Source organism: Protopterus annectens, chromosome 8.part0 (assembly GCF_019279795.1).
Source record: "Protopterus annectens isolate FY-2018-M chromosome 8.part0, PAN1.0, whole genome shotgun sequence".
NCBI classification, from domain to species: domain Eukaryota; kingdom Metazoa; phylum Chordata; order Ceratodontiformes; family Protopteridae; genus Protopterus; species Protopterus annectens.
In genome coordinates this window covers 1,908,550,410-1,908,577,968 of record NC_056741.1, presented here as the reverse complement: position 1 = coordinate 1,908,577,968, position 27,559 = coordinate 1,908,550,410, and the positions used below count along the sequence as shown (strand labels likewise).

General features: G+C 40.1%; 1 protein-coding gene across 2 annotated transcripts in view; it reads left to right on the top strand.

Moving 5' to 3' along the window:
- Positions 1-27,559, top strand: part of LOC122809712 (protein NLRC5-like) — a 1,339,659-nt gene that overhangs the window by 456,737 nt on the left and 855,363 nt on the right. For both annotated transcript variants that reach the window (XM_044081407.1, XR_006365941.1), the window contains exons 12-13: positions 1,367-1,414; positions 1,511-1,594. In XM_044081407.1, coding sequence (XP_043937342.1) covers positions 1,367-1,414; positions 1,511-1,594 — 132 coding nt within the window. The remainder of the gene's footprint in view (positions 1-1,366; positions 1,415-1,510; positions 1,595-27,559) is intronic.

Genomic DNA, 27,559 nt, shown 5'->3' with positions numbered 1-27,559 from the left:
CTAAAATTAGCAGCTAAGGCTTGGTTGGTTAAAAAAAAGGAGTATTGAAAGGCATACAGGATGAGAGGCTAGGTATTGTGTGGTATGACAAGACAGGAAATGGGTGATGTAAGATTTGAGATGTGAGAAAATATATGCAGGCTTGAACTTAAGTGAGCATGGTCAGGAAACAGAGATCTTGACTCAGAGGTGAGGCATAGTTCACATTTCAAAGAAGGAATGGTAGAGAATTACAAACAGGATAGCCAGGCTAATGATTCTACAGACTGTACTAGACCAGTATATGAGATGGATACACAGAGATGGTTCAGGACTCATAGTCAGTGTAGTGTGTATAATGTAGGGGACAGACAGTATTGGAGAGGAGGCTGGATATGTGTAAATGTTTTTGAACTGTGTTGATGTAAAGGTCATATGGGGTAAGTGTGTAAAAATGGGAGGAGATACAAGACAATGAAATCCCCAATAGTAGGCTGTTTGCATTGTTAGAGACAGGAGATGAATAGAAGGGCTGAACAGAAGAGGAAAATGGCCAGCTATTGTTAATGGAGAGGGGAGTCTCATAGCCAATGCCAAAGGCTGTGCGGGAGACATAGGATGGAGTGATGTGTTGATGAGGATCAATAACCTTAGAATATATAGGAGGATTTTATTCTTTTGAGGTGATAGGGAAGGTAAGCATAACATTAAGAAAAGCTGAGAAATGGTGAGGAGAATGTCCGTAACTGAAGAATGCTAAGGGTTCAAGGATATGTGGTTCGATAAAGTTTTGAAAAGAACGGTATGGATTAAAATCAGATTATAGCATCAGTGGGAGTGGTGAGACACTTGTTAATGACGAATTGGGAGGGGGTGGTAAAATGGGGAAGAATTAACATTATTTTGTGTTAAGATGAATTATCTAATGTATATTATGCTGAGAAGAGGTCTGGAAATACTGTAACGAGAAACATGTTTTGATATTAGTGATCCAAAATTTATAAAAGTATATGAGACAACAGAGGTAATAGTATGAAGAATGACATTTTATTTTGTTTTTAATACGTAAAAAAGATAAAAAAGCATGTCCATCTGATGATTTGTGCTCTGTTATGTAAGAATACTTAAACTAAAATTAGCAGCTTTGGAGAAAATCTTTTACTTTTAATTTGACTTGTTAGGAGCTGCAAATTAGGCTTCAGATAGCATCCTGGTGGTGTGAATACTTTTTACTGGCTATATTAACAAGGTATTGCAGAAGTAAGGTGCATTCATTGCAATGGCACTAGTGAATTGTGAAAAATACAACATTCAACATACAGAAGTGAGTGCAGTGCTAATGCACAATGTGGGTGATTTATTTAAAATGCCTATTGTTTTCTTTCAGTGGAAGTCTGAACTATAAAAATGGTCCAGGTGTTGCAAAGAGAATCAGGTAACAAATAATAAGACTCTGTTATAAGTCTATTATGGCTGCTTGTCTCACTTTTAGAAGGATCCTTCTTTAATATGTATTCCTTTTTTCACGCAGTTTGAAAAAGTGCGACTTTCAAACCGAGCATCTGGCTGAACTTTGTGCTGTTTTAGAAAGGTGTACAAGCATTGGAGAACTTGAGTAAGGCAATATTTTAAAAGTTTTTAGAAATACTTAATTGACCTATCTTATTGTAATTTTGCTTGCTTAAGCCTCACCATCTAGTAGTCATCTATTTTCTGTATTTCCTATATACTTCACTAGAGTGCATGTAATGCACTTAGTGTAGCCACCAGAGTGCAAAGCATATATGTCTTCTATACTCTGGGCTGAATGGTAGAAATCAAGAGGAGCATAAAAATGTTATATAAATGCACGATGACTTAGTGGTTGAGGTTACTGCCTCAGAGCCCCAACATCTTGTGTTCAGCCCTAATGTCCATTGCTACATGCTTAGACAGTGTATGTTCTCCCCATGTCTGTGTGCATTTTCATGGTTTCTTACTACCTCCTAAAAATATACTGTTTGATTTGATATTCTAAAAAAAAAAAAAAATCCTGTAAATATTGCAAATATCCTTGCACTGTTCAGGTGGTACACAGATGGAAACTGTCTCGATCAGACCATTTCATTTACCTGAATAAATTAAAATATGCACACAGTGGATTGTTTAATATTTATTAACAGCTGACCTACAGTAGGGAGATTGGGGAATTGAGTCTCAAAGTGAAGAACAGAATATGTATGAGTATCTGTCTAATAATGGGGTGAGTATTAAAGCTTACTTTACAAAAATAATACAGATCCACGTCTTTAAAGATGATGTTGAAGGTAAGTTGTAGGCTGAAGGCATCAAAAGCACTCACTGGATGTCATTCTAAGGTAGTAAATCATAATATTTCTGACTGCATCACACTAATTGATGTAGGGTATGGATGTGAAAGTCATTAATTAAAAAAACAGCCTAAAACAAAATGGCTGAACACAAAAGACTGAATATGGTTTTCTTTGGTGGGCAAAGACACCTCACCCTTATATATGGAGCTGCATTCATTGCACTGCATAATTAATGGAATCAAATCTTAGTTCCATCCACCTCAGGTTTAAGTAAAGAAAGTATTTGATTGTTTTCTTCACCCATCTTGTTTCTCTTATAGCAATAACCCACGCCTGGGTGTGGGTAATGCTAAATTTACCCACGGTTGGCGTGGTTTGGTCCCGAGGGCGCCCGAGACCAAACAAAGCCAACCGTGTAAATTTACCATTACCCACACCCAGAAGTGGGTTATTGCTATTATACCATGACATTATTTAAGAAAAGAAACTATTACTTTTCTTAAATAATGGCATAGTATAATGCCTGTTTGCTGCCCTTCTGCAGATGTCTGGCATCCGGCAGTTCTGATGTACTGCGGCGCCTCGCAGTACATCAGAGTTGTATAAAGCACGGAGAAAGCAAGATCTCCGTTTTTTTAGTGTTTCACTATGTTAAATGAGTTTAACATAGCGAGACAGTTTAAAATAAGCAACGGAGATGTCCGTTGCTTATTTTAACTGTCTTGCTATGTTAAACTCATTTAACATAGCAAAACACTAAAAAAGCAACAGAGATCTTGCTTTCTCCGTTGCTTTTTAAAACTGTCTCGCTATGTTAAATGGGTTTAACATAGCGAGACAGCTTTAAAATAAGCAATGGAGATCTCTGTTGCTTATTTTAAAGCTGTCTCGCTATGTTAAACCCATTTAACATAGCGAGACAGTGTTTTAAAACGAGTTATACTAATGGAAAAAAGTCCGGGCGACCGGACCTTTTTCCATTAGTATAACTCGATTTACAACGGGCACGCTGGCCAATCAGCGTGCACGTTTTGGGGGGGCCATGGTATAATATGTATTATATCACTGGCTAAGTATTTATCAGATGCATGTTGTACACCACATAATAACAATAGACAAGACTTTTGTATTGCATAAGCAGCATGGTGCTCATCAACAACTTCATCCTCAAGGTATGACAAAAAACTTTACAATTGCACTTTTGCATTTGATATTTTCATAAATAAACCCAACCTGAGTGAGTAATGAGTCAGTGATTTATATTTTTTAAATGGAGAAACAAGTTATATACAAATGTGACTTTTCTAGTATGACTCATAAATTGTTTTGTGGTTAAGTAATTCATTCAGCGTCACACAGTGTGTAAGAGGAGACTGATATATTCAAATCCAAGCATTCTAGAGTCAGCAATCTGGTCCTGTGTTTATACCTTCACAAAGCACTACAACTGGGATCTGATATTGTTAATCCTCGTTCATTCCTTATGTATGGGTATCAGTTCCGACCATGGAACCGAGCCGGCCATTTTACAAGTCCGCGTCAGCTTCAAACTCTCGAGCTAAACTCTTACCCATAATCCCCCCCTCCTTTTACCTCAGATTTCGTTTGCCGCATTGCCATCTGGTCGTGTCAAGCTACTTCTCTTGAGCTAAGTACAGTCAATTGTTGTTTAATTGCTTTACAAATTACTTTTCTGTCAGAAAAGTTAATATTTATTATCTTTTGCCCTTTCACATCTAGCGTTCATATTTTCAGGTTTTCTTCTCTGTCCTTTACTTACTCTTGTTACCGCGAGGTATTTTCTCCTTACCATCATTGGTAATTCCTTTCCCCTCTTTTTCATACCTTCGGGTACCATTTTTTGTACCATTGGTGGTACTTTTCTTTTTGTTAAAATGACAGATAAAAAGGTCAGTCCGGGTTTTAAGCGGTGTTCTGATTGTGGACACAAACTGCCTACTTCTGATGCACACTCTTTATGTATTTACTGTTTGGGAGCTTCCCATTTGTCTGTTGAACCACCTTGTACTATATGTGATAATTATTCTAACAGAACTTTATTAGAACGAAAAAATTAACTGATACTGAAGGGACTTCTAAAATCTCCCTTTTTCTGAGGCTATTTCTGGGTCAGAGGTCTCAACCCCTCCTAAAGCCCATAAGAAATTGCATATTTCTACTAAGGCTAAATCCTTGCCTTCATCCCTGGCTAGGGACTCTCAACAACCAAAATCTAAAAAGGCTAAAATTTCAGCTCCGGAGCCCTCTCAGTCAGCCCCTGTGCTTTCGGTGCCCAGACCTTCGGCACCGAAGCCTTCGGCTCCATTAGTGATTTCGGCTCTGTCCTCTCCTGCAGTCTCCTACATATCGGCACAGAGGGGCTCCTTCATCACTGTATCAGCACCGACTGTTCAGTCGGCGCAGAACTTGACTGCGTCGGCTCCGAGATCTTCCTCAGAACCGAGGCATTTATTACTGACTCCAATTTTGTCGGTTCCAGTTTTGTCTACACCGACAACCACTTTGGCACCGATCCCTGTATCGGTGCAGACAATGACATCGGCACCGATGACTTCTTCGGTGCAGACTACAGTAGTTCAGTCTTTCTCAGAACCATTGTCCTCGGTGCGATTAGATGAGATGGGCACCGAGTCTACCTCTTTTGTGGACAGGCCTGTTTCTCCCTCAGTCTGTGTGAGGTCCACTAGAGGTCTTTCTGAACAAGATGTGTTGCGTCTTGTGGACCAGGCATTCTTGGCCAGAGGTATTCCACCCCCCCAGGAACTATCCTTCCTTGGGAGTGTGATCACCCATCTCCAAAGACACCCTCTTATTCTCCTCTTTAATTGGCTTTGAAGTCCATGGATATAGTACAGTCTTCCCCTTCTGCGGTTCCCTTTATGAATCTCACTAAGGAACCGCAGTTGCCTTCATGGCAGGAAAGTTTTGCTATGACCCAGGATGTCAGCTGTGATACGCATAGCTTGCTGCTCCACAGCCATCCAGAGACTCCGAATTGGCAGGCTGAGCCACTTAGAGGAGGAGTGCCTCCTGTCCTTGATATACACTCCTCTCTGGGTGGACCAGCCTTCCAACTGATGGAGAAGGCTTTCGCTGCTGCTGGCGATACCGGACTGTCTATACCTCTGCCCGCCTCTGGTACACTGGTTTCACAAGTCACACCTAGCAGACACCAGGTGCGAGAGCCTCAGGGCATATTCCCTCTGGAATCCCCTTTTCTGTTGTCTTCCCCAGCTTCTCCCCACTGAGGAAGTCCACCAGAAAAGTTTGTGTAAGAGGAAGCACATGGACTCCACAAAGGAGTCTCTCACCGAAGACACAGATTTCGATGAGGGGGAAGGATCCTCTCGGTCACCCTCTGAGGTATCCTTTGGTGATATCCTTGAAATCCTGAAACAGAGAGGTGACTGGCAGCCCTCTAATCTGACTCCTGAGGAATCTGTGTTCGTGCAGGCTTTTCTTGTCCAGCCCCCTACCTCCTGGGTTACTCCACCTGCCGATGAACTTGTCAAGTTTATAGTGCAGCGTGCTTGGAAGGCCCCTGATACTGTTGAAGCTATTTCTTGGAGGCCAAATAAGATCTTGTCCCCTCCTGCTTCATACCCCCATTGGTCCAAAGGTCTTCCTGTAGATGCTTTGGTGGTGGCAGCTGCAACAAACAAGGATCTGGCAGAAGAGGAAAGCCAGACTGTCCATCCACCTAACAGAGAGTCCCGGGCTCTGGACAGAATAGGGAAGCACACTTTTGCTTTAGCGACCTTTGTTATCAGGTCACTGAATTATATGGCACATTTTACCAGTCTTCAAAGGGATCTGGTTTCTGAGCTCTCTGAAACCTTGGCTGGTGCAGTGTCTGATGACGTCCCTGACAAAGTGGCCTCTCAGCTGGCCACCAATGAATCTATATCTAACTCCTCTATGCGATTGATATCTCACGCATCAGAAGGAGCAGCTAGAGTGGCGGGTTCAGCTGCGGTATTGAGACAACATGCCTGGATGCGCTTGTGCAACTTCGCAGAACCTTTTAAGTCTTCCTTCCTCAATGCCCCCATTGAGCCCTCCTCGTTGTTTGGGCCCAAAGTTAAAAGCACACAGGCCAGATGTGAACAAGATGGTAAGACCCTTTCTGCCATAGGTGTCCATTATTCTTCCCCTCAACGTGCTTTCTCCCAAAACCAAAAGAGTGGGAAAATATGGTTTAAGAAATCTCAGTGTCCTTTCCATGACACACAGGCCGAGTTCTCCCCCAGAGGCAGAGGGGGAAACTCACAGGGAAGATGCCCTTTTCAGGGCAGAGGGGGACCGCATAACCAGGGTTCCAGGGATTCTTTCCCTGGTCAGTCCTACCAGTTCTCCTGAAGAGCGGCCCAACTCCTTTCCTCTGGAGGTGGTTGGGGGACGTTTCTCCTTGTACCCTTCTGCCTGACTAACCATCACCACCGACTCTTGGGTACAAAGGATCATAACCAGTGGGTATCATATCCCCTTTGATCTTTGTCCCATCCCTTCAAAAAACCTTCCCGATGTTCCACCCAGTCAAAGGGAAGAAGCAGCACTAGAAATAGAAAGGCTGCTAAGAAAAAGAGTCATCCAAATAGTCCCTCCAGACCAGTTAGGATCTGGATTCTACTTAAGACTATTTTTGATGCCAAATAAAACCGGGGACTGGAGACCAATTTTGGATCTCAGTGTATTGAACAAGTTTGTGAGCGTACAAAAATTCTGGATGGTCACTATACAGTCTATCCTCCCGCTTTTGGAAAAAGATGATTGGATGTGCTCTATAGATCTTCAAGATGCGTACTAACACATAAAGGTGGACAGGCCATCATGAAGATTTCTGCACTTCCGTGCGGAAGCCAGTCACTACCAGTTCAGAGTACTGCCCTTCGGACTCTCTACAGCCCCCAGAGTGTTCACAAAGTGCATGGTAGTTGTCACAGCTCACTTGCATCTTCAAGGATTCCAGGTGTTTCCATACCTAGACGACTGGCTCATTTCCGCCCCCACCAGACATCTACTGGAAAAAGCCTTGGCATACTCTCTCCTTGCTGCTCTAAGGCTAGGCATAACCATAAACTGGCAAAAATCCAATCTCACCCCATCTCAGTCGACAGAATTCATAGGGGTCATCTTGGACGCAAAAAACTGCAGAGCTGCTATTCCAGAGTACATAATTTTAAGGATAAAGCAACAACTAATTCCAATCCTTTCAAAGGAAAATTCCACGGCTCACTCGGTTCTATAGCTGTTGGGTTCCATGGCAGCCTCTATCACCATAGTTCCCCTGGCCAGGTTTCACATGAGGCTTCTACAATGGCTACTGCTCACCCAATGGTATCCTTTTCAGCATCCTCTTTCAGCCATGATTCAAGTAACCCACAGATGCAAACAGGATTTAAATTGGTGGATGACACACAATCTCTCACAATGGTCTCGCCCTTTTCCCCCCCAGCAATCCAAGGCCAAAGTGATCACGGACGCCTCCCTGATGGTGTGGGGGGGGCTATTTTGGGGACAGACAGTCCAAGGCACTTGGTCCCAACTGGAGGCCCATCTGCATATAAATGTCCTAGAGCTGAGGGCGGTGCTTCTGGCGTTGCAAGCATTCCATCCCCTGCTGCCATCTGGGACAATTGCGATTCAATCAGACAACATGGCAGTGGTTTGGTACAATAACAAGCAAGGTCAAACCAAATCTTACCCACTTTGTTGAGAGGCCATGAGAATATGGCAATGGGCGATGGCTACCAACCATTTTCTTCTAGCAACGCACATTCCCAGGAGTTCCAATGTGATAGCAGACAGACTCAGTAGATGCATTCTGCAACCTCAAGAGTGGTCCCTGAATCCCTTGATAGTGGCAGAGATCTTCCACCGCTGGGGCCATCCTTGCTGCAACCTCTTTGCATCCCCAACCAACTACAAATGCAGCAACTACTTCACCCTGATTCCCCCTCTGGGACAGTCACCCAGGGACGGTCTAGTCCACGATTGGCCCTCGGGTCTCCTCTATGCATTTCCGCCCTTTCCTCTTATTCCCCAGTTTCTGAAGAAAGCCCGGCAGTTGAAGAGCAAGGTAATCCTCATAGCACCATATTGGCCACGACAGATTTCGTTCCCGTTCCTTTGGCCTCACCTACTAGATTGACCATGGATTCTCCATCCAATCCCAGAGTTGATCTCACACCCACAGAACCTGATACATCCCAACCTGAACAGCCTGAAGCTCACGGCTTGGCTACTCCAATTCCCTTGATTGCCAGGCAGAATTATCTTTCTTTACCAGTACGTAATATTCTCATTGTTTCTCATAAGTCTTCCACTAGAATTACTTATCTGAGCAAGTGGAAAAGATTTACCTGTTGGCTGAAAGATAAACAAGTAGACCCCTTTTCAGCACCAGTGTCGATAATACTAGACTATCTGACCGATCTGTTTCAATCGGGTCTATCGGCCTCTACCATTAGAATTAATTTGGCTGCAATTTCTAACTTTCATGAGGGTATCCAAGATTCATCTATGTCTCATGAATTGTGCAAGACCTTCATAAAAGGTGTGAATCATCTGAAGCCACCTTTTAGAGAACCTATTCAATCATGGGATTTATCATTAGTTCTGCAAGCTCTGACAATGGCACCTTTTGAACCAGCCTCTTCTTGTGACCTCAAGTATTTGTCATGGAAAACCTTGTTTTTGGTCACTATTACTTCTGCCAGATGTATTTCTGAACTTCAAGCTTTATGTATCAAGAGTCCATACTTGATTTTTCATAAAGAGAGAGTGTCTCTGAGGACTAATCCATCATTTCTGCCTAAAGTGATTTCTGAAATGTCCATTAATCAAGCCATTGAATTGCCAGTTTTCTTTACCAACCATTCAAACAGAGGAGAGTATTGCCTACATACCCTTGATATACACAGGCAAATCCATTTTTACCTAAACAGGACTAAATCCTTTCATAAATCTGACCAGTTATTTTTGACCTTTTCTGGACCTAGATTAGGATCGGCTGTTGCTAAGGTCACATTAGCTAGATGGTTGAAGGACTGTGTGACCTTTATCTACATACAACGTAATATTTTGTTGCCTACTACCATGAAAGCTCATTCTACAAGGTCGGTGGCAACTTCTGCTGCCTTCCATGCCAGAGCTTCTTTACATGACATCTGTGCAGCTGCAACTTGGCCTACACCTCATACCTTCATCAATCATTACAAATTGGATTTGGCCTCCAGGGGAAGAGCATCTTTTGGTTCTATGGTGCTCAGGAATGTCCTTCCATGAGAGCCTCCCAGGCATAGAGGTAGCTGGGGACCCTGTCCCATACGTAAGGAATGAACGAGGATTAACAATATCAGATAAAGAAGTTATGTCTTACCATAAAGTTCCATCTGTATTGTTGATCCTCGTTCAGTCATCACGACCCTCCCTCCTTCCCCCTCCTGTGGTTTCTAGTGGATCTTACCATCCAGTTCTCTTAGGTTATTTGACCAGAGGTAGCCTCTACCTTCTTTAACTTGCAAACTCAATCTGAGGTAAAAGGGAGAGGGGGGTTATGGGTAAGAGTTTAGCTCGAGAGTTTGAAGCTGACGCGAGCTTGGAAAATGGCCGGCTCGGTTCCGAGGTCGGAACCAATACCTATACATAATGACTGAACGAGGATCAATACAGATGGAACGTTATGGTAAGACATAACTTCTTTTTATTTTTCATGGTTCACAGCAGGCTTTGCTCCAGGGGTTCCTGGATCCTTACCCCTCCACCTGCCAGGTATGGTAAGCTTTGGGAAGCTACTCAGAATGCCATTGAATGAACACAGTACAGTTAACTAAGTCCTACTTACCTGTAACAGTAGTTGTTCAAATTCCTTACTGTCTCAGTGACAGCACACCCATCCTTCATCCCCCATATTGGGAATAGCTGAGTTGGGTTTCATCCTCTTTCATTCAGTTGTTGGATTTGTTTTTATATAGTATTGTCATTGGTGGCAGATTTACACTTCCTAGATGATTTTGCCTTCAAGTAATTTCCTATTCACCTTGGTGGAAGCAAAAAGCCCTTAATGTACACTTCCTATGACAGTTGAAGTCTTCCCTCTCAGGATATGTGCAGCTAATCAGCTGTCATAGGAAGATGGAGGGGTCTAAGCTTTTGAAAGCTGGCCAGTTCTGCATTACCTTTGCAGATAACCCAAAATGCCACTGACGCAGCGAGGAATTCGAACATCTAATGTTGCAGATAAATAGGACTTATGCAACTGTACTTTCCATATGCAGTCAACTCCCTTGCACATGACCTGTAAGCATTCTTTAGGAAGGACAGGCAGTGAATGTAGTATGGAGCTGTTACTGACTTTACTGAGTGACATATGTCTGGAGATGACTGTCTGTGGGAATGAACACTTTATTTAGATTTCTCTGGTCTTCATTGGGGAAATAGGTGTACTTTGCTTGCCCTCTACACACATTTTTCCATTTTTATTAGTAAATTTTTGACTCTGTTGCTGAACTTTTAAAGATCACTCTGTCCTGCCTTTTCTCCCTCTATCTGTCACACAGTCTCTGTATATATCTTTATATGTATATTTATAGACGCACACACTCACACACGCATACACACGCACACACACACACACACACACACACACACGCATACACACACACACACACACACACACACACACACACATGCACATTCACACACACACACACACACACACACACACACACACACACACACACACACACACACACACACAACAATCCCCAAACAGTGAGTAAACCCACAAATCTGTAAGAAATAGCTCCAAAAAAACAAGTGAAACAGAAAGGCAGGAACGTCACTAGTAGAACCAAATAAATTTGTGTGTGAGCGCTTTCGCAATGATCAACATTGCTTCTTCAGACATAAAATCACAGTACTAAAGCACAATATATATGCACGCTGCATTCCTAATTAACTAGTCATTATTCTCAAAATTCTGATTCTTTTGAGAATAATGATTGGTTAATTAGGAATGCTTTGTGCATATATATTGTGCTTTAGTACTGTGATTTTATGTCTGAAGAAACAATGTTGATCGTTGCGAAAGCACTCACAAACAATAAATTTCTTTGATTTTAGTAGTGACGTTCCTGCCTTTCTATTCCACTTGGTTTTTTGGACACAAATGCATACACACACACACACACACACATATATATATATATATATATATATATATATATATATATAAATATATATATATATATATATATATATACACATACAGTGGATATAAAAAGTTTACACACTCCTGTTAAAATACCATTTTTTTGTGACATAAAAAATGATACCACAATAAATCATTTCAAAACTTTTCCCACCTTTAATGTGACCTATAACCTGTACAATTCAACTGAAAAACAAACAAATCTGTTCGGAGAAAAATGTAAAAAATAAAAAATGTACAATAAGCTGGTTGCATAAGTGTGCACACCCTTAAACTTATACTTTGTTGAAGCAGCTTTTGATTTAATTACAGCATTCAGTCTTCTTAGGTTAGAGCCTATCAGCATGTCACATCTTGACTTGGCAATATTTGCCTACTCTTCCTTGCAAAAGCACTCCAAATCTGTCAGATTGCGAGGGCATCTCTTGTGCACAGCCTTCTTCAGGTCACCCCACAGATTTTCTATTGGATTTAGGTCTGGGCTCTGGCTGGGCCATTCCAAAACTTTAATTTTCTTCTGTTGAAGCTATTCTTCTGTTGATTTGGATGCATGTTTGGGGTAATTGTCATGTTGAAAGGTGACAGTCCTCTTAATCTTCAGCTCTCTAGCAGATGCCTGAAGGTTTTGGTCCAAAAGTGACTGGTATTTGGAACTGTTCATAATTCCCTCCACCTTGACTAAAGGCCCTGTTCCAGCTGAAGAAAAGCAACCCCAAAGCAGGATACTGCCACCACCATGCTTCACTGTGGTGATGGTGTTCTTCTGGTGATGTGAAGTGTTGTGTTTTTGCACCAAACGTACCTTCTGGAATTGTGGCCAAAAAGTTCAACCTTGGTCTCATCAGACCATAACAGATTTTCCCAAATGCTTTTGGGAGACCTGATGTATTGTTTTGCAAATTTTAGATGGCCCTGGATGTTTTTCTGTGTAAGAAAAGGCTTCAGTCTTGTAACCCTACCCCATAGCCCAGACATATGGAGAATACGGGAGAGTGTTGTCACATGTAGTACACAACCAGTACTTGCCAGAAATTCCTGCAGCTCCTTCAGTGTTGCTGTAGGTCTCTTGGCAGCCTCCCTGACCAGTTTTTGTCTTGTCTTTTCATCAATTTTGGAGGGACATCCAGTTTTTTGCAACGTCAATGTTGTCCCATATTTTCTCCACTTTTTGATAACTGTCTTCACTGTCTTCCATGGTATATCCAATGCTGTGGAATTTTTTTTGTACCCTTCTCCTGACTGATACCTTTCAACAATGAGATCCCTTTGATGTAAGCTCTCTGAAAACCATGGCTTTTGCTGTAGCAGGCAACTGAGTAAACATCAGGAAAATCCTACTAGGGCAGCTGAACTTTATTTAAGGTTAATCAGAGTATCTTTAATTGATGGCAGGTGTGTACCCAAGAAGACTGAATGCTGTAATTAAATCAAAAGGTGCTTCAACAAACTATTAGTTTAAGGGTGTGCACATTTATGCAGCCAGCTTATTGTACATTTTTTATTTTTTATATTTTTCCCACTAACATATTTGTTTATTTTTCAATTGGATTGTACAGGTTATAGTTCATATTAAAGGTGGGAAATGTTTTGAAATGATTTATTGTGGTCTCATTTTTTTTATATTAAAAAAACTGGCATTTTAACAGGGATGCATAAACTTTTTATATCCAGTGTTTTTAGATTATAGATTGCAATTTGCTTCTTTCTGTATCTATGTTTGTATAAAATCCAAATAAAACACAAAGCCAGCTTGGTTAAACATGGTTAAACTGAGTAGCTAAACCAACAAAACTTTTAAGAAGCCCACTTCACCTCATATTCTTATGGGGATCATCCCTCAATAATTTAAATAGCTTTAAGGTCACAAAAACCTTTTGGGAATTTGTATATTCTGTCACTGCGTTGCCCATGAAATATTTCTGTTTCTGCCAACTAATCTTCTTAGACTACTGTACAATTCTGTAATGTCAATCAACAAATCAGTATGCAAGACCTAAGTATTAAAACAACTCAGTGAGGGATATTTCAGGGTGATCACTATTGTTGTGCTTTCTTGCACTTAATCCACAAACTATTTTATGCCTAGAAAGTCATGAAGATTTGCACTATGATTTGAGTTTGCTAACAAAAATCAGTTTATAAACTCCTAATACAAACAAAACTCATATATCAAGAACTCTGAAGAACTTGCAAACAGCAAAACCATTCAGCACAGGCTTATCTTTACGATCACAATGTTGGAGGACCATGATTATACTTTGAAACTGACTGAACAACTAGCTAAGACGTTTGTATATCCAGGCTAAAAAGCAAATGAAGAAATACAGATTAAAACACAAGTGGAAGGCCCAAGGAAAAAAACTGCTACAGGTAAAATCCAGAAGAACTTTAATCTAGAAACTTTTTGAAATAAAAACTTGTTTAAAACTATGAGAGATAAGTGCTTTCCTTCACAAAAAATACATGAACTTCATCAGATAAACATTGCTGGAAGTACACAGACAATTTGTAACTTTTGTGTTCAATCACATGACTGCCAAGCCCCCAGGAAATGAAGTATTATCTTAAAGGAGCCACCAAAAAGAAATTCACTGAGTCAATTCAAATAAAAAAATTTGCAAACAAGGAAAAATATGTATTATATATATATATATATATATATATATATATATATATATATATATATATATATATATATATCTACACACACACACACACACACACACACAAACACACAGATATATATATATATATATATATATATATATATATATATATATATATATATATATATATATATATATATACATATATATATATATAGATATATAGTATAAAATGCATTCCCCTATAAAATCAGAAAAATGAAGACAAACGTATATAAAAATATGTAAAATATAAACCCTGTATTTAGGGCTCATCTTTCCAGTGCTTTTAACTTGAGCAAACATGCTACTGAAACATGTTCATTGAGTCCAGGCCAGGTATTGGCATTCAAATGCAACTGTCAATAATAGTTCATGTTTTTTCCAGTAAAAAGGTCCATGAACTTTCATTGCTGTTGGAATGCATTTATTCCAGAATACAAAATTTGAACATATGGTATGGGTAACATTTTATGTGTTTGTAGAGGGCATTAGTCTCTTTTTCATTCTGATTTCATACAAATGTTCATGTATTGTGTCTTGCAGTCTCCTCTGTTTTTCCTATGTAAAAACAGGGGCAGAATATACACAGTGCACAATATACCACCTTTGTTGTACAACAACTGAATCTGTTTCTTATGGCAATTTCATGGCACACCAGAATATTGGGGCAGTAGGGGCAACAACCACACTTTTTCATCCCCACAAATTCAGAATTTTGCTTATGTTGATGTTTGGACCAACTGTGTTCTTATATTGTTTTCAAATTCCTACTCCTTTTGAACACCACTCGTGGACCCAGCACTACATAATCACGAATGGTATTCTCTTGTAGAAGACACCAGTTCTTTCCAGAATTGATTTAATGGAGAGATGTTCATTACACTAGATTGTAATAAAATAATGAAGGTCTGTGTGTTTTTGAATGGGCACAAAATGATGAGACTCACGTTTATTGATCATCTATAGTATCAAGTTGTCTACAAATTTTGTAGGATAGCCACGTTATAAAAACACTTTTTTCAGCAATATGCACTCATCCCAAAAGGCAGTATCTTCTGTGGTCATTTGGGCTGCCCTCACAAATTGGCCCTTGACCACTGCCCTTTTCTGTGTTTTAGGGTACAACCTGCAAAATGGAGAAAACTGTTTGAATGTGTGGGTTTCCTATACATTTTCGAGGTGAATCTTCTTTTTGTGTTGTCCTCGGCCAGCCATATATCCAGGTAAGCTATGTTCACATAATTACTCTCATAGGTGAATGCAAGAAACTCTGTTGTTTGATTAATATATGCTAAAAAATGGGGGATGCCGTGAGCTTCCCCATCCCACAGGATGAAAATATCCAAAAAGTGTATGTAGAATCTACATGATGCAAAAGTAGGTGAGTTAAATAAGAACTTCTTCCCCATTGTATCATAATAAGATTGGCAAAAAGTCTTCCACATGCTGCACCGTGGCTACCCCTGCTTGTTGTAAGAACAAACCACCTCCAAATTTAACACAATTATTTTTCAGTACAATCTCCAATAAATTGATATAAACATTAATTTGGTCTTGTGGGATATTCTTCTCCATCAAAAATTCAGAAAAACATTCCAGTCCTAATTTGTGAGGAATGACCAAATACAAGTCCTTGACATCCACAGTGATAAAGGTGTATGTGTCTTTGAAGGGAAGGTAATTAATTTTTTGTAAAAATTCTCACGAATCACGGCAAATGTGGCTGTTGAGCAATCAAACTTTTTAATCTAGTGTCCAATAATTTGGCCAAGGAGTGGGTAATAGAACCACGGCCATCAACAATTGATCGTATAGGTGGTTAATCTTTGTTTTTGTGTGTCTTAGACAAACCAAACGTGGGGTATCTTAGGATGCATCACATTTAGATAGTTATAATCATCAATCGATATTTGTTGGTGAATAAATAAGTCACTTAGATTTGCCTTTATTCTATTGTATGCAACATCCCACTCATTCATAGACACCTCCTTATAGGTGTCAGATGCAAACATGGACCTCATTTTCATATTATAGTCACACGCATTCATCATGACCAATCCACCCCCTTCATCAGGTTGCATGATTTCTGATTTCTTTGTTGCTTTGTAAATCGTTTAATCTCACTGTTTCTTCTCTGTCTGAATTGGACTATAAATTATTGAAAGTAAAGAAATTACAGCTGGATAATGCATATTTCAAAGAATGTATTAAGGTGCATGTAGTACCAAAAGGGCTGTGTATGTGGTGCTTCCCAACTGGTCTCAGTCCTTACTCTGAGTTACATCTAATCTACATCATTTACAGGAATGTAATTAAGAGTCAATGTATGAGGATGTCTAGGCTGAATAATGACAATGATAGTTTAGAAAATGCACATAAAAATTTATGCAGGGATTTTACTGATAGGGGTTATTCTGTGAGGGAGGTGGGAGGTCCGATACAGGAGGTATATTGGATGAGAACCAGCAGACCAACACCATACTTTTCCTCCTGTTTTATCTTAAGTAATGTGTCCACTTCAGTATTGCCTGCTAAACCTAATCATATTAGTGTTCCACTTTAGTATTCCAGCAATATCAATCTGATTTGTAATGTTGTTAAAACTGGCACATTTTTAACATTGGTAAGGACCACTTTAAGTGTATTGGGCAAATTTAGTGCTCATTACATGGAACTCTGTTCTTCTCATTGCTCTGACATCTGCAAGAAGAGTATCTGACTTGCAAGCTCTCATGGTGGGTGAACTATGTCTGGTCTTCCAAAGTGTCTTATTAAAAACAGCCTCCTCATTCAGACCTAAGGCAGTTTCGCTTCTTTTTGAATAAAGCCATAAATCTCTCAGTGTCCTATTCAGATCCTCAAAGCCAAGGAGAAAGGATGCTACGTACACTGGATGTACATTTGCAGCTCAGGTACTATCTTGACTGAACCAAGTCCTTTAGAAAGCATTGGGGCAAAGAAAGAACAACCCACGTCAAAATGGACTATTTCCAGATGGCTGTCCTAGACTAGTGCCTTTTGTTTCCAGGCAGTATCAAGGCTCACTCTACTAAGGCCTTATCTTCTTTGGTATGTACTCTGCAAGTATTCTAGAGCAGCTGTATGATCCCATGTACATAAATTTACAAAGCATTACAAAATGGATTCCTTTTCGGAATCTAGGACAGATTTGGCTAGGACCATTTTCTAATGGTTCCTGGATCTATATCCTTCCTCCCTCCAGGTTGGATATGCTTTGGTAATCAACCTTTATTGCCTGTACATAATACAGTTGTGTTAAGTTGCACTTACCCATAGTAGTAGATGTTCAAATTCCTGACTGCTGAAGTAGCTGCACTCTTCCTCCATCCACCTACTATTGTATATAGTTTATTGCTGGGATGTAGATTGTTTTTTGTTATTCAGGATGAGTGCACTACTACTTAACTTCTGGGCAAGAAAGTCCTGAAGACTTCCCACATTGGTGGTTTTCTCTCCTCAGGACTAGCAATCAGCAGTCAGAGTGGAAGCATGAGAGGACCCAGAGCTTTTGGAAACTGGCCGGTTATTGTGTCCATGGCAAGACGCAATTCATATAGCCTAAAGGTTACTGCAGCAGTGAGGAATTTGAACATCTACTGTTATGGGTAAGTGAAACTTACAAAACTGTACTTTTTACCTTCTTCCAGAGGGGCATTTCATTTCTGCATGCTGTAGCTATTAGCTGTATTTGATTTTGTACAGCATTTCTGATTTTGCCTAATTTTTTTTTTTTTGCCCTGACCCTTGTAAAATATTTGATTTTTTTTTTTTTTTTTTTGTAAATCAGAGAGGATTACAGTTGGTAAATAAATCATTAGGATTTCATACTACTAATTGTTCAGAAAATGAATGTTGATACAATACCTGTTGTTCTGTTAATATTCTAAAGTGAATTGGATTAATATTTAAAAAAAATGTCTTTAATGTTGATCCTTTGCCTGCCACCCCCCCCCCCATTATTTTTGTATTTGTCTAGATATCTTAAGCACAAAACCTGAAACTGCTTACTGGCTTTTGAAGCACGGAGAACATTTCATGTTTCTACACTTTCTGTTTTTTTTTTCTTGTAACTGGTAGTACATGAAACAGATAAAGCTTACATGTGCGACAAAGAATTATACTCAGATATTGAGGTGAATTTCTTGGCATCCATATCTAGAACACATAATAAGCTTACTATTGTGTTTATACATAACGAGCTTATTATGTATTCTAGATCATCAGCGACCTGATCATAATCCTCTGTGTTAGGAATTCAGGAAGTCTCTAAAGTAAGGCAGTGTTCACGGTACCCATGAAGAAAAGTGGTGCAAAGAAACTGGAAGGGAGGTGTGAGAAAAGATGCAGGCAGAAGATCTGAGACTGGTTAGTGGTTTGGCCGCTGGAGAAGTCTGGTGGGGAGGGAAGGAGTTTGTAGCCATCACTGGTTCACTCATCCTGGGAAGAGAGGCAGTCTGAACTTATGCAATGCCGGCACCTACTAGAAACAAGGTGTATGGGATTCATCCTATGGAGTGAAGATGTGCGCTTGGCTCAGTCAAGCCACGTTTCCTCAGTAGCCTTCATGAGGCATATGTAGGAATGTGCAAACTCACTCAGGAAGGTATAGTCTATAAAGCAATAGTAGTAATAACAATAAGGCCAAAGGGCAAGGGTGATCAGGAGGGTATTACAATTTCCTAACCTAGATCACCAATGAATGCATATGCTAATACTTTTACAAGGATTTTATGGTGAGGTATGAGAAGGCAATTATAATGCTGGATGATAGGCAATCAGACTTCATTAAAATTCAGTCTTTTCCTGATAGAGTTAGAAATCATGGATTATTTAGGGAAAGATCAAACCAATGAGATGGACTGGTTCTGTTTGGTATAATGAACGTGATCAAGAGGTGAAGTGAGATTACCTATTCAGAATTATGGATGAAGTGGGCTCAGGGCAAAGCTTATAAATGCAGCTAAGGGCTTTGTAATAGAGCACATGCCTGCAAATAGCTTTCACTGTGTAGGATGGGAAACGGGGGGGTTGTACATGGGTTCAACTTATCTCTAATTAACTTTTTTGCTGACCATAGGGACCCTAGATAAGAAAGCAAGGGAATGAATGAGAGTAAGAGTAAGAGATGATACTTTAGTTTGTTCTGGAAGATGTACAAAATATATTACCTGCTGCACTGGTAATATTTCATTATTTTGGGAACATGGCTTGTGCTTTCACAAAGTCAGAAGATCAATAGTCCCAAAGTGGAACCAGTTGTCAGAAATTATCTTGTCTATGGAATAGAGGTGACCCATAGGTTTCACCGTAGATAAATACAAAGGATAAAGATGTTGGTAGGTACAACTAATCTGACCACTGCAACAGAATTATTAATAGTCTCTTTAGGTCTGCAAAATGTTGATCATATTGATCTTTGCTACAGCAGCCTTAGCTATATGATCTTTTTCTTGCCAAGGATGTAACAGCCGGCCAGCTTCCAAAGGTTCAGATCACCTTCCACATGGCTAAACCATCAGTCAGCTCAAGCTGAGCTGACCAAAAAGACAGGTTGGAGTGCCTAGCCCTTCATAGCTTTCCTGCCACTGAAGAGTATGCTCCTCTGCAGGCTTTCAAGGATCGATGGCCAGCTAATGCTGTTCCTTTGCAGGGCAGATAAGATCCCTTTGGGAAAAACCTTCCACTTTATAGAAATTATTTTGTTATACTTTCCTGTTTAGGAACGGAAACTTGTTTTAAAGTTAGGAGTGTATGTTTTAACAGACCGACATGAGACATAACTGTACTTTTAAACAGAAGCACTCATTTTTCCTGTCAGTTTAAAATTTGTTTATAGTAATTGACAGTCATTTTTGTGTGAAAAATGTGCTTATTTTACTTTTTTTGGAGCTGGCAGTGTTTCAAAGTTTTTACATTGTTTTTGTGGGGGAAAATGGTAACTTTTAAAGACCTTAAATTTTTACCACCTTGTGCTGTTTATTTCCCCTTGGAAAGAACAAACTATCAGTCCCATGGTATCTCCTTTTTCTAGCCACAAAAAGAAAGAGTTAAGCAAACAACCCTTTCCACAACAGCAGGATATCAGTTTACCTCAGCTGCAAGTGGGTGACTCTCCTGTGGCCATAGGTTGTTTCTCATACTACTCATCTTTTACATCGGATCCCTCTGGTGTATCCACCTACAGCCACTATGGACTGGGGGTTAGCCACGTCATCTGGGGCTGTTGGAGTACCCTCATTTGGCAAGAAAGAACCAATCTTCTTAGTCCTGAGAGAGAGAACAGGGAAAGCTTCCCTATTTAGTCAGAATGTTGTGGCCATCCCTGGGGAAGCTGCTGTTGCCATTAGTAACACTGTTGGCTCCATTTTTATTGTCAAAAAGCAACAGAAAACTAAACATGTATCTACTTATCCTCAAATATCCTTAGACAGTAGTTTACTGGGTTTAGCTCAGGGTTTAATTTAGGCTATTAATCCTTCTTATAAGGTGGTGTGTGGTAAAAGAAAGTGTGATACCCCTTTTCCTGAAGAGATTCCGGATTCTGAATCCAGACAGGAAGGTGAAGGGACAGTTAGAGGGGATAATCAACAAACACACTGCCTTGCTGGCATTCAGGTAGTAATCCCTTCTCTGTCTCAGTGTAATAAAGCTCAGTCCCTTCCACTGCCTGTTTGTAGGTGTGATGGACCAATCACCTGGCACTACAGGGACTGCCTTACAGACCAATAGACAGTACTCTTTTTAGGTTTTCTAATGCCAGAGTGAGAGAAGGATCTCTTGGAAGGCTGATCCTTACTCAGTGTTTCTTCAGCGGTTGAGTTCAGATAGGAAACCCTTTTGAGTATTTTTTTATTCCCTCTGCCTTTTCTATCAAGTGCTTGAATAGTGTAGTCTGCTGCTTCATGCTTTTTCTTATTTGAAATTTCCTATATGCTTATTTTTTACTTTCCCTGTACAGTATAAGACTAATGCTGTTTATATTTAGCTATTTTTTTTTTGAGGGGGAGGCAGTTAACCCTTCAGTTGTGTTTATGCCATTTGTGAATCTCTGTACAGTATAAGACTAGTACTGTTTATTTTTAGCAATTTTTTTTTTTGGGGGGGGGGGGGGAGTTAACCCTTCCATTGTGTTTATGCCATTTGTGAATGTTTCACTAAGTTTCTGTTCTAAGGCCATTTTATTGCAGTTCTATCATTACCTTGTGCTTCCAGAGGTGAGAGTTAATCATGTCTGTCTTTTCAGTCGATTAAAAACTTCACATGGAAGTTTTGACAGGAAAACTAGCTAATATTGTTTTTTATTTTTTTTTTTTTATGAGGTTATGATTATTTGAGGTAATTGAGCAGGATTACATCATTTTAAATATTTTTTATTTTAAATTTCTATTTTGATAATAATTGCATTTGTTAAACATTTATGACAAAATATTTTCATAAATTTATAATGTCTTGTCTAATACTTTTTTATGTTGTTTCTATTCAATGGGGGCTGAAACTAGCTTTTTTTTGCATTGGTTGCATGACATTTGTGGATGTGTTTTGTACCTTGAATAGTGTTACCAAAACTGCTGTCATTTTATTCATGGCAGTATTCAGAATGACATCCCTGCAGAAATAGACTTCAAATTTCAGTATAGAGGGAGAATAAAAGGATTTGTTCAGTTTTTACTGACTTATCATGTAGTCATTATTTAATATTGCTGTGGCTAGGTTTTTGTTCCGAGTGGTTCCACCCCCCCCCACACACACACACACACACAATCTAACCCTTGTGCACCTAAAAAAACATAAAAGTAAATCAAGAATCACTATACTTCACTCCCCTCCTTCAACCTAGATCACACTTCACAACCATCTCCAGCCTTCTACTCCATTTCTTTTTGTTTTGTCACTACCGTACCTTATTTACTACATCTCTGCAGACCTTTCCACCTTACTCACCTAAGCTACCCAAAGATGCCCTATCCTGCACTCTTCTTATAATCTCCTTCCCTCCATCCTTCTTATCACTCCATTTCACCTCACTGTCTCTAATCATGTAATCTCTAATATCTCTTTAATTATCTTATTATAATTGTCTCATTGATCACATACTAATCTATGTAACAAATAATATGACTATTGAGTTTTAACTCATGTTATTGTTTTTCATTGCAATCTACTATTTATTTTCCTGAATCACACTCATTCGAATCTGACTTGTGTGATGTCCTAATATCGAATGATGAAAATTCTGAACACTGATATTTCCGACTGACAAATCTCACCCCCGTCTTGACCGATGTCAACGCTTGTTCCTAGGTCCAGAGCAGTATCGAGGTTTGGTGTTTATGTGGGGTATAGCAGAATTTGGCATTTTGCCTTTTCAGGATTGTACAGTGACTCAACCAAATGTGATTCAAGGAAATGAATGTAAACTTTTTTCTCATTACAACATTTTTCACTGTTATGTTTTGTAGTGTAACATGATAGTTTGTGATTTTAAGTATTTATACTTGAGGTTTTATAATGTAACATGATACTTTGTGATTTAAAATATCTGTACTTGATTTTTGAAAAATTGTGATTTTGGAGCTTTTCTTCCCAGGCCTTCACTGAAAATGGGCACATCTGTTGTTGTCGGTTTTTATTCTATCCTCAACTGTTAGGTTCTGATATGATTCTTGGATCTGACTCTGCCATTACTTTAGCTTGTGGATACCAAAAACCTCTCATGCTCCTCCCTTATCCATATGGCACCAAACTGTAACAAATCCCAGATCTCCTTTGCTGCTTTTCCTATTAGACGTGGTCATCTTGCGCAATTATTTAAAATACGATAATTCTTTTTAATATTATCTTTTTCAAAACTTATTAATAGTTTATCCTCCCTTTTCATTACACTACTTGTAGTTCTTTAATACCATAGGTGGTATTGTTTGTTTTCTCTTTTTCTTCTTTTTAAACTTTGTGTAATTCCTGATAGCATTGTCGGTATTCCTCTCTGTTTCTATCTTTTCTTCCTTATTAAAAAAAAGGTCACTTTCTTTCTTTTTATTTAATTTACTTTCATGTGTAAGGATGTAAGAAAAAGGCCCTTTGGGGTTTAAGAAGTGCCAGAAGTGCGGGCACAAGTTGCCTTTGTCTGATGCTCACACTTTATATGTGTATAGATTGGGCTCGGACCACCTTAACGTTGATTGTGCCATTTGCAAAAACATTAATCTATGTGCTATTGTGGACATAAAACATAAACTTATTCTGAAGGGATTACTTTTGTCTTCCTTCTCAGAAGCTATTGCTGGGGCTCAATCCCCAAACTAAATTGAAAGCAGCCTTCCATTAAGTCTCCTAAACCTTCTGGATCCCCAACTTCATCTTCCTCGGAATCGCTAGAAAAGAAGCTTAAATTGGATCCGAAGGCCTCTTCGGTTCGACCTCCATCAGATCTAACAAAACCCACCTTAGATCCAAGCACTTTAGATCTACTACTCTTATCCAGAACAAATACTCACGAAGTATGGATCTGGTACCTTCCAGAGTACCTTCTCCTTTTTGGAGCAATGACACTCTAAGCTTCCTCTTGTTCTTCCAGATGTTTGACCAAAGCTGATGTAATCAGAATGATGAGGACATTCATCTCGGTGCAAATACAGATGGGAGTTCCCCAGCTCCTACCCCTTTTGGTCAGGAACCCATCCTTCTACTACTCCACCAATTTCAGCTCCTTCTATGATCTGACTGATTGTTTCAGAGCCCCTGGGTCTGAGTCTTACAGGTCCATCTGGTTCAGATTCGAAGATATCCTTATCTTTAGATCTGAAGCTATCTCTGAGTGCACCAGCTCAGATGTCTTCTGAGCCAGATGACTCTAGGAGCTGAAGTACCCCCTGTTGGGTGCTAGAGTCAACTCAGCGGTTTTCAGAGCTGTATGTGCCCATCAGAGCCTCAGTATTGGACAGCTCAGCTCTGACTTCCAGCTTGGGTAAATTGCTTTCAGGGCAGAGGGAACCAATGGGCCAGAAGCCCTCGTTTCTCAGCTTATTGTCTTCCTTCTCCCCAGAGCCAAAAAGAGTATTCTCTGCTCCAGCAGGCAGATGGATCCTACCCCTTGGATTTTGCCTCTGGATCCTACTTGTCTCTGAACCTTGAACCACATCATCCTACACCACAGGGACAGTGAGCTCAAAGTCTCCAGGCTACCCAGCAGGATTTTACAATGTCTTCCAATGCTTCACCCAAGAATCCCACCAAGGAAGTCCCTAGGAAGAGGAAGTACAAGAGGAGGCACTTGGACTCCCCTTAGGAGACAGTCACCGAGGATACTTATTTTGTTGAAGGAGAAGGGTCCCCAAGATCACCACCTGAAGATGGAGACATCCTTGATATCCTTAAGTGGAGGGGTGGTTGGAGCTTTGATAACCTTTCCCCAGAGGAATCAGTATTCCTGGAAGCCTTTGGAGTTGGCCCATCTAGTTCCTGGGTTCCTCTGGCTGACAATGACCTCATAGACTTGATCTCTACGTGGACACGCAAGGAGTCTGACTCATTTGAGCCAACCCCAAAAACAACAGATTGGATTTTGGCTTGACCTATAGGTAGGGAACACTGAAGCAACAGAGAGCCTGTAGATGCTATGGTTATGGCAGTGGCCACAAAGAAGGAACTTGCTGAGAATGTTTCTCTGTCCATCCCCCTAATAGTGAGTCTAAGGCATTGGACAGATTTGGCAAGCGTGTGTATTCTTCAGCAACTTTTGCCCTTAGTTTGCTGAACTGTCTGGCACAGTTTATGAGACTCCAAAGGGATTTGATAAAGGAACTGTGAAAATCCCTTTCTGTGACCAATACTGACAAGACTCAGACTTCTGTGGCTTCTCAGTTGGCTACCCTTCAGTCTATTTCTAATTCAGCCATGAGACTTATCTCGCATGCAGCTGAAGGTGCCTCAAGGGTGGCAGTTTCAGGCATTTCCATTAAGAGGCATGCTTGGATGCTCTTGTGTGAATCTGTAGAGCTGTTCAAGTCCTTATTTGTCAATGCATCCTTTGACAGCAGTTCGTTGTTTGGTCCTAAAGTTAGACAAACTCTCCAGGTTTGAAAAAAATGGAAATACCCTCTCTGCAGTGTGCATACATTTTTTTGACTCCTCAAAGATCATTGTCTAGGAAATCTCCTTTTCCCTACCACCTCCATGTATGCAAAATTTCTGATGATCTACCCAGTAAAAGGAAAGCAGCAGCACTAGAAATGCAAAAGCTGCTAGAAAAAAAAGTCATCCAAGAGGTTACACCATACTAGATAGAATCCAGAACTTACTCAATATTTTTTTAGTGTCAAAGAAAAGAGGGATTAAAGATCAATTTTGGACCTCAGTGACTTGAACAAAATAGTTCTACACACAAAGTTCCAGATGGTCATGGTTCAGTCAGTTTTTTAGGCAAGGATGACTGGATGTGCTTGATAGACCTTCAGGATCCATACCATCACATAAAAATGAGCAGACAATCCAGAAAGTATTTATGCTTCCAGCTTAAAGCCAATCACCACCAGTTCAGAGCACTGCCCTTTGGCCTAACCACATCCCCCAGGGTGTTCACCAAATGCATGGCAATGGTAGCAGCTCACTTGAGACTGTAGGGATTCTGAGTGTTTCCATACTTAGACTATTGTGTCATTACCACCCCAACCAAGCATCTACTAATAAGAGCAACAGATTAGGTACTCCAGACTTGCTTCTATCTGGAGGTGGGAGGGTGGCCTAATGGTTAAGGTGTTTGCCTTACAAACACAAGGTACAGGGTTTGACTCTCACATGGAATAATTGGCTAGGCTTAAAATGGCTTGCAAGGGAAGTTAGCCTAGTACTAATCTATGAACCTATGGGATAACCATAAATTACAACAAATCTCAGTTACAATCATCTCAAACATTAAAATTCATAGGAGCAGTTTTCAACACAGTTTCACTGGCAGCTTCTCTTCCTCTCTAAAGAGTGCCAACTAACAGAGTCCTAGTGAGAAAAATAACTCACAGTACCACAATTTCATCCTATTTGATTCTTCAAGCTTTGGTGTCATTGTCAGCAGTCATAATTTTAGTTCCTCTACCACGATTTCATAAGATAATTTTTCAATGGATGTAAGCAACACAATGGTCAATTCTTTATCAATGCATGACAGCCAAAATAAGAATTACTCAGGCATGCAAGAGATACCTTTAGTGGTGTATTCAATCGGATCACGTTTTACAAGACTGCATTTTCATTTTTCCTCAGCCCAAGGTTCCTCAGCCCAAGGTTGTAGTGACCATCAGTGCTTCCCAGATTGGGTGGCAGGGTGCTTCCTCAGAAGAGGCCAATACGCATATCAATGTCCTGGAAATGAAAGCAGGGCTCTTAATGTTGCAGACCTTTTAAGACTCTGTCCTTTTCAGGACTGTTGCAATACAGACAGACATCTCAGTAGTCTGGTACATAAACTAACAAGGGGGAACCAGGTCTTACCCATTTTTGGAGAAGCCCTCAAAGTGTGGCAAAGAATGATCTCTTCCAATCACGTTCTGATAGCAATGCACATTTTGGGGAAGTCCACTAGCGAACAAATTGAGCAGGTCAATTCTAGTATCTCACAAGTGGTCTCTCAACATGAAAGTGACAGAAATGATTTTCCATCAATGGAGGCAGCTTTGCTGCGATCATTTTGCTTCTCCCCTAAACAAATGCAGCAGCTTCTGTGCCCTGATCCCCCCACTGGAGGAATCACAGAGGGATGCTGTACTCCACGATTTCCCTCCCCAGTCTCCTCTATGTTTACCCAACAACTCTCTGCAGACAGCTGCCTGGTTCAAGAACAAAGTCATCTGCATTGCACCTTACTGGCCTCGACAGATTGGGTTCCCCTTCCTTGGGCCTCATCTCCTTTACCCACCTTGGAATCTATATCTGATTTCAGACCTCCTGTCTCACTCGACAGGCATGATTCATCCGTATATCTCAAACCTTATGCTAACAGCATGGTTTCTCCAATTCCGTTAATAGCCAGACAACTGATGCTCTCTTTCAATGTCTGTCATATACTTTCATCTTCCCATAAGACTTCTATAAGAAAGCTTTACAGAATTAAATGGAAAAGGTTTGTTTTTTGGGCACATCAGAAACTCATTGACCCTTTCTCAGCTCCAATACAAAGTATTCTTGAGTTTTTGGCAACCATTTTTAATGAGGAGCTAGCTCCTCAACACTTTCAGTTCAATTAGCAGCAATTTCCAACTTTCATGTTGGGTTTGACAATTCTTTTTTGGCTTCAAAGATTCAAAGAAACTTTATTGTCATTTAGGACAACACAAGTGCAGCCTAAATGAAATTACAAATGTCACGAGAGAAAT